General features: G+C 46.0%; 1 protein-coding gene across 3 annotated transcripts in view; it reads left to right on the top strand.

Annotated features, from left to right (window-relative positions):
* The window catches only part of LOC143029273 (uncharacterized), a 213,478-nt gene that overhangs the window by 185,286 nt on the left and 13,967 nt on the right, over window positions 1-14,225 (top strand). For all 3 annotated transcript variants that reach the window (XM_076191991.1, XM_076191992.1, XM_076191990.1), the window contains 7 exons: window positions 4,302-4,545; window positions 6,733-6,844; window positions 7,023-7,183; window positions 9,828-10,029; window positions 10,858-11,190; window positions 12,712-12,804; window positions 13,877-14,045. In XM_076191991.1, coding sequence (XP_076048106.1) covers window positions 4,302-4,545; window positions 6,733-6,844; window positions 7,023-7,183; window positions 9,828-10,029; window positions 10,858-11,190; window positions 12,712-12,804; window positions 13,877-14,045 — 1,314 coding nt within the window. The remainder of the gene's footprint in view (window positions 1-4,301; window positions 4,546-6,732; window positions 6,845-7,022; window positions 7,184-9,827; window positions 10,030-10,857; window positions 11,191-12,711; window positions 12,805-13,876; window positions 14,046-14,225) is intronic.

Below are 14,225 nucleotides of genomic sequence, written 5' to 3'. Positions count from 1 at the left end.
TATCTCTCTATCTATCTACCTCTCTCTCTCTCTCCCTCTCACTCTCTCTCTCTCTCTATCTCTCTCTCTCTCTCTCTCTCTCTCTCTCTCTCTATCTCTCTCTCTATCTATCTCTCTTTGTCTATCTATCTCTCTTTGTCTATCTATCTCTATCTATCTCCCCCCTCTCTCTCCCTCTTTCTCTCCCTCTCTCTCTCTCTCTCTCTCTCTCTCTCTCTCTCTCTCTCACTCTCTCTCTCTCTCTCTCTCTCTCTCTCTCTCTCTCTCTCTCTCTCTATATATATATATATATATATATATATATATATATATATATATCTTCCGACGTGAGACTGTCCACAAGGATAGAAGCACTGGTGAACTAGTCCATAACAACGACAAACCCTTCAAGACCCTTCATCAATTGACGTCACTGATGACGTAGGACCAGCTTCACCCTTCTCCATTTTTTATTAAATCTTGTTGGATTCAAATTTGTATGGCATCTAAGAAAATTAGTACTTGATTCTGCAACGGTAGTATAAGCTACAGTCTTGATTTCATGTGAGGAACGAACACACACACACACACACACACACACACACACACACACACACACACACACACACACACACACACACACACACACACACACACACACACACACACACACACACTAAGAAAAAATCCAAGAAGGGACATGGTTGAAGGCTTATTCGATGGTCCTTGAAGAGATGTTGATTTATATAGGTTTTTTTCACCACCCCCTCTCTCTCCCTCTCTCTCTCTCCTTTCTCTTTCTCTCTCTCTGGCGTGAGAGAGAGACACCATCTGAATAGAACCCTTTGGCAGCAACGCAGAGATCAACAATGTCCGTCGTCGCACTCCAAAGGTCAGGAGCCTTTTGTGTATTAACAGGCAGTAGACCTGCTCTCGCCTCTCTCTCTCCTTGGACTTCATGAATAAACGTTTATTTGTCCAAAAAAAAATTTGTATGTATGTGTGTATGTATGCATGTATGTATGTATGTATGTATGTATGTATGTGTGTATGTATGTATGTATATATGTATGTATGTATGTATATGTATGTATGTGTATATGTATGTGTGTGTAAGTATGGGTGTATGTATATGTGTATGCATGTGTGTATGTGTGTGTATGTATGTGTGCATGCATGTATGTATGTATGTATGTATGTATGTATGTATGAATGTGTGTATGTATGTGTGTATGTGTGTGTGTAAGTATGGGTGTATGTGTGTGTGTATGTATGGGTTTATGTATGTATATGTGTATGCATATAAGTGTGTATGTATGTGTGTGTGTATGTATATGTGTATGTATGTGTATGTATGTGTGTTTGTATGTGTTTATTTATGTATATGTTTATATGTATGGATGTATGTACTTTATGTATGTATGTATGTATGTATGTATATGTGTATGTATGTATGTATGTATGTAGATGTGTTTGTGTGTGTGTGTATGTGTCTGTAAATGCATTGGTCCAATTTTTTTTTTGTGTGTGTATGTGTGTTTGTGTGTGTGTGTGTGTGTGTGTGTGTGTGTGTGTGTGTGTGTGCGTGCGTGCGTCGGACCGTCTTGGGTTAACCTACGCGGTTTCGTACGTAGGTAGCACACGTGCACGGCGGTGGCGGCTCTGGCCCGCCACCTCCGTGGGTCTAATCAATTTCTCCATGACTGGCGCATTTTGGCGAATGACATTTGGCGGCTCATAAAATGTCTTTCCACGCCGCCAACGCCGCCAACCCCGGCGGTGGCGGCGGCGGCTGCAGCCTCCTCGAACGCCACCACACTTGCCTCGATGACGGAGTTTCGGAGGGAAGGGGTTGGGGCTGGATGGTAGAAAGGGAGAAGGAGTGATGGAAAGGGTAGGCGAAGAGGAGAAAGAAGAGGAGGAGGAATAGGAGGAGAAGGAAGAGGAGGAGGAGGAAGAAGAGGAGGAGGAGGAAGAGGAGGAGAATGGAGATGTGGTGGGGATTGGGGGTAGATGTAGAAAGGGAAGAGGAAGTGGTGGAAAGGGTAGTGGAAGAGGAGGAGTAGGAGGAGGAGAAAGAGGAGGAGGAGGATAGTGGTAGGAGGGTGAGGTAGGGGTGGTGGTGGTGGTGGGGTTGAGTTCCCAAAAATCCTTTCTTTACTTTTACTAGCCCGTCCGGCGTTCGCTGCCGTCAGATGATTTTTATCAAAATTAGAAGAAAACGGCCTCATTCGTCTCTTCTCCCTCCCTCCCCTCCCTCCCATCTTCCCTCCCTCCACTCCCTCCACCTCCCTCCTCCCCTACGCCCCCCCACCACCATTACTGTCACTATCACCAACTCAGACATTACAGTTATCTCCAAGTGTAGCATATTTATACTATTAACCCCGATTACACATTCCCCCACCCCCACTTCCACCCCCACCTCACACCCCCCACCCTGCCCCACCCTTTCCATTTCAACAATGAAATGTCTTGCATCGAATCACACATAGGACCTCCCCCCTACTCCCCACCCCCACCCCCTACATTTCACTTACCCCCATACGTCGCAATGGGGGTAGGGGGGGCATTTCACCCTCCACTCCCCTCCACTTCCCTTCCCTTCCTTATTCCTCTTCCGTGTCACGTTTAACTGCTTCTTAATTACCTTTAGCCCCATCTAAACCACTGACCATTTCACCAACAAGCCAACTCCCCTCCCTCCCCTCCTTCCTTACTCCTCCTCCTCCACCTCTTCCCACCCCCTCCCTCCACCTCCTTCCCTCCCCCTCCTCCGCCTCCACCTCCTTCCCCCCTCCTCCTCCTTCTCCTATCACCTCCATCCCTCCCCCACCCCCCATCACATAAAACGATTCATCCATCTCAACTCTCTATTACCTCACATCCTCCCCCTCTCTCCTCCCCCTTCTCCCTCCCTTTTCCTCTCCCCCTTCCCTTTCCCCCTCCCACTTTCCCCTCCCCCTTTCCCCCTTTCCCCTTCCCCCCTTTCCCTTCCCGTTCTCCCTTTCTCCTTTCATTTTATCCTCGTCTTTACGCCTTTCCTTATCTTTCATAAATAAATGAATTACCTACCAGAAAAATAAAAATAACCATAAAAAATACCTAGCAGAAAAAAGAAAGAAAAAGAAAGAAGAAAAACTGAAAAAGAAGAAAAAAAACACGAAAAAATAAGAAAAAGTAAAAGATAAAAAAAAAGGAAAAAAAGAAAAAGAAAAAAAAAAGTCCCCATGAATGTCCAAATTTTCTTTAGTCGTCTGGTCTGAGCGCCACAACCACAAAGCGACCCACGCTCCTAAATCCATACAAGTAATTAATCAACGACCACCACCACCACCACCACCGGCAGTCACGTGTTCTCGCCTCCTGCAGGAGCTAAGTAACCAACCCCCAGTCCCAATAGCTCATTACGCAGGGTCATCACGCAAGCCACTCTACTCCCCCTCTCCCCCTCTCCCACCCTCTTTCCTTCTCTCTCCCTCCTTCCTCCTAATTCTCCTCCTCCCCCTCCCACCCTCCCTCCTTTCCTTCTCTCTCCCTCCTTCCTCCTACTTCTCCTCCCCCTCCCGATCTCTCTCTTCCCCCTCCCTCCCTCCCTCCTCCTACTTCTTCTCCCCTTCCCTTTTTCCTCCTCATCCTCCTCCTCCCTCCGTTCTCCTACTTCTCCCCTCCCTCTTTCCTCCTCCCCGTCCTCTTCCTCCTCCCTCTTCATGTGGGGTATTGAGTGCTCATGTTATGTAATCAGTATTTTATTGACTTGATGGACACCCCTCAGGACCAGAGTCGCGATGCTGTCCCAACTATCCCTATTTTCTGGACGATATTGCCCATAGGGATAGAAGCGCTGGTTATTTTCAATTAACCCCTCCGTCTGTCCCTCCTCCCGTCCCTCTCCCTGTCTCTCTCGTCTGTCCCTTTCTCTCTCCTTCTCTCTTTCCTCTTCCCTCTTCAGCTCGGTCTTCCTCTCCCTCTCCCCCTCACTGTCCCTCTTCCTTTCCCTCTCCTTCTCCTTCTCCCTCACCCTCTCCATCTCACTGTCCCTCTCCCTCTCCTTCTCTCTCTCCTTTTCCCTCCCCCTCCCCCTCTCCCTCTCCCTCTCCCTCTCCATCTCCCTCCCCCTCTCCCTCTCCATCTCCCTGTCCCTCTCCCTCTCCCTCTCCCTCTCCCTCTACCCCTCCCTTTCCCTCTTCCACTTCCTCTTTCTTTCCCTCTCCCACTTCCTTTGCATATTTGTTCTGTCTGCTACGGGGGCAATCCTGTTTCTCATCCTCACGACCCAAAGTACTGACGACCTCTCTCTTTCTCTCTCTCTCCCCGTCCAGACCAGGTGACGACGACCACCACGATCCCGACCACAGGAGGAACGCCGACCACGCTGGCCGTGACCTCCTTCGCCGACGAAGAAGACTTCATCATGGACGCCGTCGGGGGCGGCAACGGATCCGGCGGCAGCGTCGGGGGCGGTGCTGGAGGTGCGTTCCTGGATTCCTCGTACCAGTGCATCAGGTTCCAGCCCTTCCAGCCGCAGTCCTGGGTGGTGATGTACGACCATCGCATGAATGAAATGTAAGTGTGGCGAGGAAATTGGCTCCTTGTGAGGTGCATTGAAGGGTCGTGGGTGATGGAGGTGCGTTTTGCCCAGTGTGATTATTAGCCTACCGCAACCAATGTCTGATGGCTTGCATCCTACCTGGCATTATATTTGGGTAAACGCGTCGGTAGGTTTGGTTGAAATGATCAGCTTCGTGGTTTGGAGCTCTTAGCAAAACAGCCCCATTAACAAAAAAAAAAAAAAAAAAGTGCTCTAGACAATCATTTAACGATCATCATTGAGCCATGAACGATCATCGTTGAACGATAATCGTGCCGAGCAAAACTTACCTTTACAGGGGTTGTCCTTGTCCTTCGGCTTGGACTCAAAGGTCACGCGAGGTCCTCCTCCCCTGAGAACTCAAGGTCAGGGACATTGTATTGACCTTTCTTCTCCTATTCTGATTTCCCCTTTTTCCTCTTTATTCCTGCCCCCTCTTTTCCACTCTCTATCTCCCTGTTCATTTTAGTTATCTCTTCCTCTCTTCTTTATCACTCTCTCTATCTCCCTGTTTGTTTTGGTTGTCTCTTCCACTCTTCCTTTCCACTCCTCTCCCGTTCCCTTTCCTTCTTCCTCATTTCCTTCCTTTCCTCCCCTTTCCACTTTCTCTTCTTGCACCTTCCACTTCCTCCTTTCCACTTTCTCCCTTCCATCCGGTTCCACTGTTTTTCTCCCCTTTTCTTCTCTCAAGCCCTCCACCCTCTTTTGTTGATAAAATTCCAGAATCACGCAAGCATTGATAACATGAAACTTTTGTCCAATGGCTCCTAACCTAACCTAATATAATCTAACCTAACCTAACCTAACCTAACCTAACCTAATCTAATATAACCTAAAATAACCTAACCTAATCTAATATAGTCTAACCTAGACCAACCTAACCTAATCTAATATAATCTAACCTAAACTAACCTAACCTAACTTAATCGAATATAATCTAACCTAACCCAAGCTAAACTAACCTAACCTAAATTAACCTAACCTAACATAACCATTCCATGATAAAGAAAAAATAGATCTTTTAAACACAAACAAGGAAGAAAGTGAAAAATGTGTTTGCGTGATACTGGAATAGAACGCTTCTGTTAATGAGCCATCAATAGTTTGGCCCTTATTGTCCTGGGTCCGAAGGACCAAATTCATTTGCTCTAAAGACCAAAATTTTCTATCTTTAGCTTTATTCCCAAGTTGGATGATCCTGTTGCTGGTGGCTAAAGACGATATCACACTGGGCTATTTTTCCTCCAACCTCCGATTAATCGGCGGTACGTACTGCCCACCTCCAGAACTTTTTGCGCTGTCAAATCGCTATGGCAACCTGTTTTGTTTTCTCAACAAAAATTCATAGAATATCATATGATATGCTGGAGGAAAATTACTTTGCTTACTTGTGACAAATTCTCTACGACAGTTCTCTGTGTCCTCGTTACTGGACTTAAACGCCAGAAATGTCGAAGAACCTGTTTCCCCAACTGTACAGTCATGAAGAAGAGTTTTGATCTAGGCTATAGCTCTCACAACGTAAATGTGATTTACTGATTTATTTTTATTTAATTTTATTTATATTATTTTATCTTATTTTATCTTATTTATTTATTCTATTTGATTTTATTATTTTATCTATTTATCTATTTTTATTTTATCTTATTTATTTTATTTTATTTATTTATTTTATCTTATTTTTATTTTTATATTTTTGTCGAGCACATGCCATATTTTCATATGTAGTATTTTTGTCGAGCACGTGACATATTTCCATATGTAGTATTTAGCTTACGGTTGTCAGACAAGGAATTTGAATTTTGTATCATGAAAAACTCTGGGTGGATCAGAACTTTGACTCGCGACCGTACATGTTGTCTTTGACTGAACTATATGGTATCATCTTACAGCATAATAACGTTTATGCTTTTAATACATTACCTGTTTACTAAATAAAGGATGTTCGCTGGCCGAACGGTTTAGAGCGTCGCTACTTGCGGCGGAGGTCGAGATGATGGCATTTCGAACCTTGCCTCCAGCGAGTTGGACCAAGGGAATGGTTCATCAAATTCCACGCTACAAAGTCCTCTGTAAGGGGTACCATCCTAGTCCCCTGATAGGGGGAGTACGCAACGTCTTTACCTTTTTAATGATTTTCTGTGTTTTGGTGTCGTCTTCAGCCCCATGCCGTCGTACCGCGTCGACGCCGACAAAGGCTTCAACTTCTCCCATCCGGACGATTCCTTCGTGTGTCAGAAGAAGAACCATTTTCAAATCACCACGCACGTCCAGGTACGTACCCGTATGGCGGTATTGAATGTATTTACATTGCAGTCGTTCCATTAAGGACTTGGGTGACACCCCTACGGACCAGGGTCGCTCAGGATGCTTTTACGACCAGAGACTCGTCTTAAAAAAAAAAAAAAAAAAAAAAATTACCACGATTAACCTTCTCTTGCCCCCGACGCAGGTGACGGCGGAGCCCCAGTTCGCCAAGACCCCCGACGGGGTTCTCAAGATCGACCACTGCCACGTCCACTTCTTCGGCGTCAAGACGGAGTCGCCGTCGCAGAGCATCCGCGTCGAGCAGAGCCAGAGCGACCGGAGCAAGAAGGCCTTCCACCCCGTCGTGTAAGTCACCCTGTGACGTCCGTCCTTGAGTGACGTCACTGGTCCTGGGAGTTGTGACGTCACTGTGTATTTAGGTTGTGGCGCCACTGGTATTTGGGTTGTGACGTCACTGGTATTTGGGTTGTGACGTCACTGGTCGTGTGAGTTGTGACGTTACTGGGTATTTGGGTTGTGACGACACTGGGTTGTGAGTTGTGACGTCACTGGGTATTTGGGTTGTGACGTCACTGGGTGTGAGTTGTGACGTCGCTGGGCGTGAGTTGTGACGTCACTGGGTATTTGGGTTGTGACGTCACTGGGTATTTGGGTTGTGACGTCACTGGGTATTTGGGTTGTGACGTTACTGGGTGTGAGTTGTGACGTCACTGGGCGTGAGTTGCGACGTCACTGGGCGTGAGTTGTGACGTCACTGGGCGTGTGAGTTGTGACGTTACTGTGCGTGTGAGTTGTGATGTCACTGATCATTTGTCACGCGACTTGTGACTTCGCTGGTCATATGGTTCGTGACATAATTGGTCACGTGGTTTGTGACGTCACTGGTCATATGTTTTTATGACGCCACTGGTCATGGAATTTGTGACGCCACTGGTCATACGATGAGATTTGCCACGCTGTGACGTGATATTTAATATATCACTTTGTGTGACGTGACATCTTTTGTGTAACGTGTGACTTGTCTGGCGACAAATATTTGAGTTCTGTGACGCCTTAAAAGTACATTTTGCTTGGTAAGATAATTAATCTACCACAGCCAATGTCTGGTGACGCACACCCTACTACCTGGCATCCTATTTGGGTAAGCGCGTTGTTTATAAGTTCGGTTAAAATGATCAGTCTCGTACTTTGCATCTCGAAGCAAAATAGCTCCATCATTCAAAAACAAAGAATTTGCGCTCTACACAATCATTCGACGATCATCGTTGAGCCACGAACGATCATCGTTGAACGATAATCGTACCAAGAAAAACGTACCTTAAGAACTGATTCTCCCCTTTGATTTCATTCTGGATGCCGCCAGACGATTTTATTAATCTCAGGTCACGAGTAATTCCTTTAACCCGATGACAACGTCGGGTTGTGTTATTCACAAACGGACAGAACTTCAATATGAAGTTCTGTATAGAATTACTTAACGGAGATGTTTATTTTGTTGTCCGAATCCACACACTTTCTGTGACTTCGTCTTAAGTCTTTTGTTTCTTGAGTCACGTGATACTTCCGTGAGAAAGAGACGCGTATCGTGTAAGTCTCGTCGAATCTTGTGAATATAAAAAACTGGAAGAAGACTTTTTAGCATTCAAGACTTCCCTAGGAACACAAAGGATTCAAAAAGGATTACAAAGGAGCATGCCGACAGGAGACCTTTTGGTCCATAACTAGGTCGGATGCAAAAAAAAAAAATTATAATAATGATTACTGAATAAATAAATAAATAAAAGTTATAATAACATAAATAATAAATAAAATAGATATATAAATAAATAGGTAAAGTTACATAATAAACAAACAGGTAAATAGTAAATAATAATAAATCAACAGATAAATAATGAATGATAATAAAGCAAATAACAATAAACAGACAAATAATAAAAAATAAATTAAATGGCAGGCATTACAGCATCTTGCTTAGGTGTTTTATCTAAACGAATCTTAAAAAGCTTCGGACTGAACTACATTGCATTACCTCTGTATCTAACATTCATAAAAGTTTAACTCCTTTGAATTCGCCTTTCAACTTGTCAGTCCACGACACAAAGGTAATTTGACATTTGAAGACTAAAAAAAAAAAAACGAAAGATTGTAACTGAAGTCGTTTCGACTCAATCGAACTCGGCCTGGACTCGCTCGGTATGAACGCTGCCTTAGGTAAGTGTGACTTCAGCGATTTCAGGAGCAATAGAGTCTGAAGCCACGGGGCGGGGAAGGGAGATTAAGAAATAAGAAAAGAAAGTGAAGTTGTTTGAAACGGTATTGAACACCAGAGATATCGGAAAAAAAAACAACACTTTTTCTTTTATTGTAAACGATGTGCCGTTCGATTAATTGCGAAAGTTGGATTAAGTGGAGCCTGTGTGAGACGCATCTATTTTATTTTATCTGGTTTCGTTTGATTTAATTTAAATTTATTTCGTTTCATTTAATTTCGTTTTATTTGACTTTATTTTGTTTTATTTCATTTAATTTTATGTTTTGAAAACTAACGCTAGATTTTTTCTTCCTCTACCCCACCCCCATCTACTCATTCCCATTTTCTTCTTTCTCCCTCCTCCTCCCCTTCTTCCTCCTCCTCCCCTTCCTCCTCATCCTCTTCCTCCTTATCCTCCTCGTCCTCGTCCTCCTCCACACATGGTCTTTTGTCATCCCTTTTAAATCTCCTCCTCCTATTCCTCGTGCTCTTCCTCCTCCTTATCCTCCTCCTTGTCCTCCTCCTCCTTGTCCTCCTCCTCCTCCTTGTCCTCCTCCTCCTCCTCCTCCTCCTTGTTCTCCTCCTCTTCCTCGTCCACTCCCTCCTCCTCCTCGTCCTTCTCTTCCTCCTCCTCTTCCTCCTCCTCGTCCTCCTTCTCCTCCATACGCACCTACTCCTTTCACACTCTCATCCTCCTTGTGTCCGCCCCCCCTTCCTTGTGCCCCCTCCCCCCTGCAGCGTGGACCTCAAGTCGGAGCAGGTGACGAAGGTGACGGTGGGCCGGCTGCACTTCTCGGAGACGACGAGCAACAACATGCGCAAGAAAGGCAAACCTAACCCGGACCAGAGGTACTTCTTCCTTGTCGTGTCCCTCCGCGCCCAGTGCGGCGAGAACGCCTACACCGTCGTCTCCCATGCCTCCGAGAAGATCATCGTCCGAGTGAGTTCGATACTTTTCGTTGTAAAAAAAAATGATGATAATAATAATAATGATAATAATAATAATAATAATAATAATAATAATAATAATAATAATAATAATAATAATAATTATGATTATAATGATAGTTATAATAATAATAATAATGATAATAGATCTATATTCTTTATTGCCATGGGTGAAAAAGAGAAAAAAGAGAGAGAAAAAAAGAAAAGAATAAGGATATTGTGTACCAGGAACTTTAAGTAGATCATTTCTTTGTACAATTTTTTATGGGGAAGTTTGGGAGACATTTGTGTATGCATGATATTGGTATTAGGCTATGACAGTTCTTAAGTAGTTATATCATCATTCACATTTCATATTTAATATGAGAATACACTCTGGCCCAGCGAGTTAGAGCGTCGCTACTTGCGGCGGAAGTCAAAGTGACGGCAGTTCGAACCTTGCCGCCAGCGAGTTGGACCAAGGGCATGGTGCATTAGATTCCGGTTCCCGCAGTTCTTTTTCTCATAATGGGAGTTAAGAACAAAGGATCTGATTGACCTTATCATCTCCAACTTTGAGAGAGGCTCACGACGATACCGGTCAGGAATAAACTCGGACCAAAACCCGTTGTCTTCCATCTTCCTTGATTTGTCTCTCTTTCCCACACTCTCTTTCTCCCTTAAATTCTCTCCTTTTTCTCTCACTCTCCTCCTTCTATTCTCTCTCTCTCTCTCTTACTCTTTCTCTCTCCCATTCTCCCCTCCTCACTCTCCACTTCCACTCTCTCCCACTCCTCGGCCTCCACTCTTTCTAACTCCATCCCTTCTTCTTCTCCTCCAGGCTTCGAACCCGGGCCAGTTCGAGAGCGACGTCGAGTACACATTCCAGAAAGGCGCCGTTCCGGAGTCCATCTACCACATGGGCCGCGTCGGAATCAACACGGAGAGACCCGAAGAAGCCCTGACCGTCCACGGGAACCTCAGGGTCACCGGACAGTTCCTCCAGCCCTCAGACCGAAGGGCCAAGCACAAGGTCTCCGAGGTCGACTCGAGGGAGCAGCTCAAGAACGTGCAGAACCTTCGCGTGGTCAAGTACGAGTACATTCGCGAGTTCGCGGAGCAGGCGGGACTCATGGACAGCGATGTCTGCGACACCGGGGTCATCGCGCAGGAGGTGAGTTGTCCTCTGTCTTAACGCCAAAGGAGGCTCGTCCGTAGGTTCCTCCTCCTCCTCTTCCTCTTCCTCCCTCTCCTTCTCTTGCTCCTCCTCCTCTCCTCTTCCTCCTCCTCCTCCTCCTCCTACTCCCCTTTCTCCTGCTGCTGCTGCTGCTCCTTCTCCTCTCCCTCCTCCTGCTCCTCCTTCTCCTCTCCCTCCTCCTGCTCCTCCTTCTCCTTTCCCTCCTCCTCCTACTCGTACTCATACCTCCTCCTCCTCTTCCTCTTAATTCTTTTCCTCCTACTCTTCCTCCTCCTCCTCCTCCTCCTATTCTTGTTCCTTCTCCTCTTCCTCTTTCTTCTCCCTTCCATTCCCCCTTTCCTTTTCTTTTCCTCTTTCCCCTGCTCCTCCTCCTCTCCTCTCCTCTCCTCTCCTCTCCTTTCCTCTCTTAATTCTCTCTTCTCCTCTTCCCCCTCCTCCCTTTTCTCTCCCTTCTCATTCAACTCCTCTTCATTTTCGAGGTATCTGTATTCCGTATCATTTCCATAACCTTTACACTATCAACACCTCATCTACCGTACCCTACTCTCCCCAACAACCCATAGCATGTTTACCCCGCTCCTTCATCACACAAGGCCTTACCTGATGGTGAATAAAATTGCTCTGAAACTATCCAGAACAATATATATAAAGTGTTCATGTTCTCATGTTCGTTCTCTATACCTTCGTAATGTTCATCATAACTTTCGTTTGCCTGATACTCCTTCTTCTTAAGTTTTCCGAAGTTCTCTTAGCGAGATCGATGTCAAGCGTCTACGTACCACAAGAGAACTCGCTCCTCACAGTCATATGTAAACAACACCCAGGGATTCACACACTACTCATGCTAACTTCCCGTCATCTCCAACGTTCTGCCTACCACTCATCCTACGCCTCCCACGTTCTGTCTCCCTCTCATCCTACGCCTCCCACGTTCTGCCTTCCTCTCATCCTACGCCTCCCACGTTCTGCCTCCCTCTTATCCTACGCCTCCTACGTTCTGCCTCCCACTCATCCTACGCCTCCTTCGTTCTGCCTCCCACTCATCCTACGCCTCCCACGTTCTGTCTCCCTCTCATCCTACGCCTCCCACGTTCTGTCTCCCTCTTATCCTACGCCTCCCACGTTCTGTCTCCCTCTCATCCTACGACTCCCACGTTCTGTCTCCCTCTCATCCTACGCCTCCCACGTTCTGCCTCCCTCTCATCCTACGCCTCCCACGTTCTTCCTCCCTCTCATCCTACGCCTCCCACGTTCTGTCTCCCTCTCATCCCACGCCTCCCACGTTCTGTCTCCCTCTCATCCTACGCCTCCCACGTTCTGCCTCCCTCTCATCCTACGCCTCCTACGTTCTGTCTCCCTCTCATCCTACGCCTCCCACGTTCTGCCTTCCTCTCATCCTACGCCTCCCACGTTTTGCCTCCCTCTCATCCTACGCCTCCTACGTTCTACCTCCCATTCATCCCACACCTCAAACTGACGCTGATCTTGCACCTGCAGGTTAAGGAGGTGCTGCCTGAGGCCGTGAGGGAGACGGGCGATGTCACCCTCTCCAACGGGGAGAAGATCGACAACCTCCTCCTCGTCAACAAGGTAGGTTCGTCCTCGAAGCTCGTCCTCGAAGGTTGTACTTGAGGTTCGTCTTGTAGTGTTATTGGCACCTTGAAGTTCTAGCTTAGCCTCCAGATAGTCTGTTCCATTCATTAACCACTCTGTTAGCAAGAACTGGTTTACCAACAGACTAGTTAACGAATGAAATGGACTTAGTAACCACGTAATGACCACTGAAACAATTATTTAAGAGAAGATTAGATAACTATAAATAGGGATGACAGGTGGTAAAGGACATGGAACTGCCTAGTGTAGGCCTTAGGGTCTCTTGCAATCTCTTACATTCTTATGCTCTTATAGTTCTCATAGGAGAACTTTCTAGGAGACCAATGTAAGGTTCATAGATATTAGAGTTCTATTCCGTTGTCTTCGTATTCCCCGTGGGGAGAGGCTCGCTGGCCGAGCGGCTTAGAGCGTCGCTACTTGCGGCGGAGGTTGAGGTGACGGCAGTTCGAAGTTTGCCGCCAGCGAGTTGGACCAAGGGCATGGTCAATTAAACAGTTCCCCAGTATGTATAATTTGCAAGGATTGGAAGCTGTGCATTACATACAGTACATTCCTATTCATGTGCACGTACATATATACCTACCTACCTACCAACCTACTTACATGCACACACATACATATATACATACATACATACATACATACATACATACATATGTACATACATATTTACGTACATACACACATACATACACACATACATTCATACATACATACATACATACATGCATACATACATATATACATACATGCATGCATACATACATGTATACACACATACACATAAATATATATATGTATATATATATAAAATTACATACACATAGAGTATATATGTATATATATATATATATATATATATATATATATATATATATAACACATATATATACATTCCGTTTACTTAATACGTGCATGCCGAAGTTGTTTCAAGCAACCAACTTCCTTCCCACCTATCGTATAGCACTCCCGATACTCTTTTCCCCACGTATCGAAGTACCCCAGTCCTCCCTCATCAACCACGACCTCCCTCCTTCTTCTTCTTCAGGACCGGATCTTCATGGAGAACGTGGGCGCCGTCAAGGAGCTGTGCAAGGTCACGGGCAACCTGGAGACGCGCATCGGCCAACTCGAGCGCATGAACAACAAGATCGCCCAACTGCGACGCTTCGAGTCCTTCAAGTCCAACGCGTCGTCCGTCTCCACCAAGACTTCAGGTATGTGGGGTGGGATGAGGAGGAGGAGGAGGAGGAGGAGGAAGTGGAGGGGGAAGTAAGAGGAGGAAGACGAGGAGGAAGAGGAGGGGAGGAGGAGGAGAAGGAGGAAGAGGAGGGGAGGAGGAGGAGGAGAAAGGGGAGGAGGAGGAGAAAGGAGGAGGAGGGGGAGGGGGAAGAGGA

The sequence above is a fragment of the Oratosquilla oratoria genome, chromosome 10 (genome assembly GCF_046742065.1).
Source record: "Oratosquilla oratoria isolate Oo_2021 chromosome 10, ASM4674206v1, whole genome shotgun sequence".
Classification (NCBI taxonomy): domain Eukaryota; kingdom Metazoa; phylum Arthropoda; class Malacostraca; order Stomatopoda; family Squillidae; genus Oratosquilla; species Oratosquilla oratoria.
Note: the sequence above shows the minus strand (reverse complement) of the source record. Positions and strands in the feature narration are given on the sequence as shown.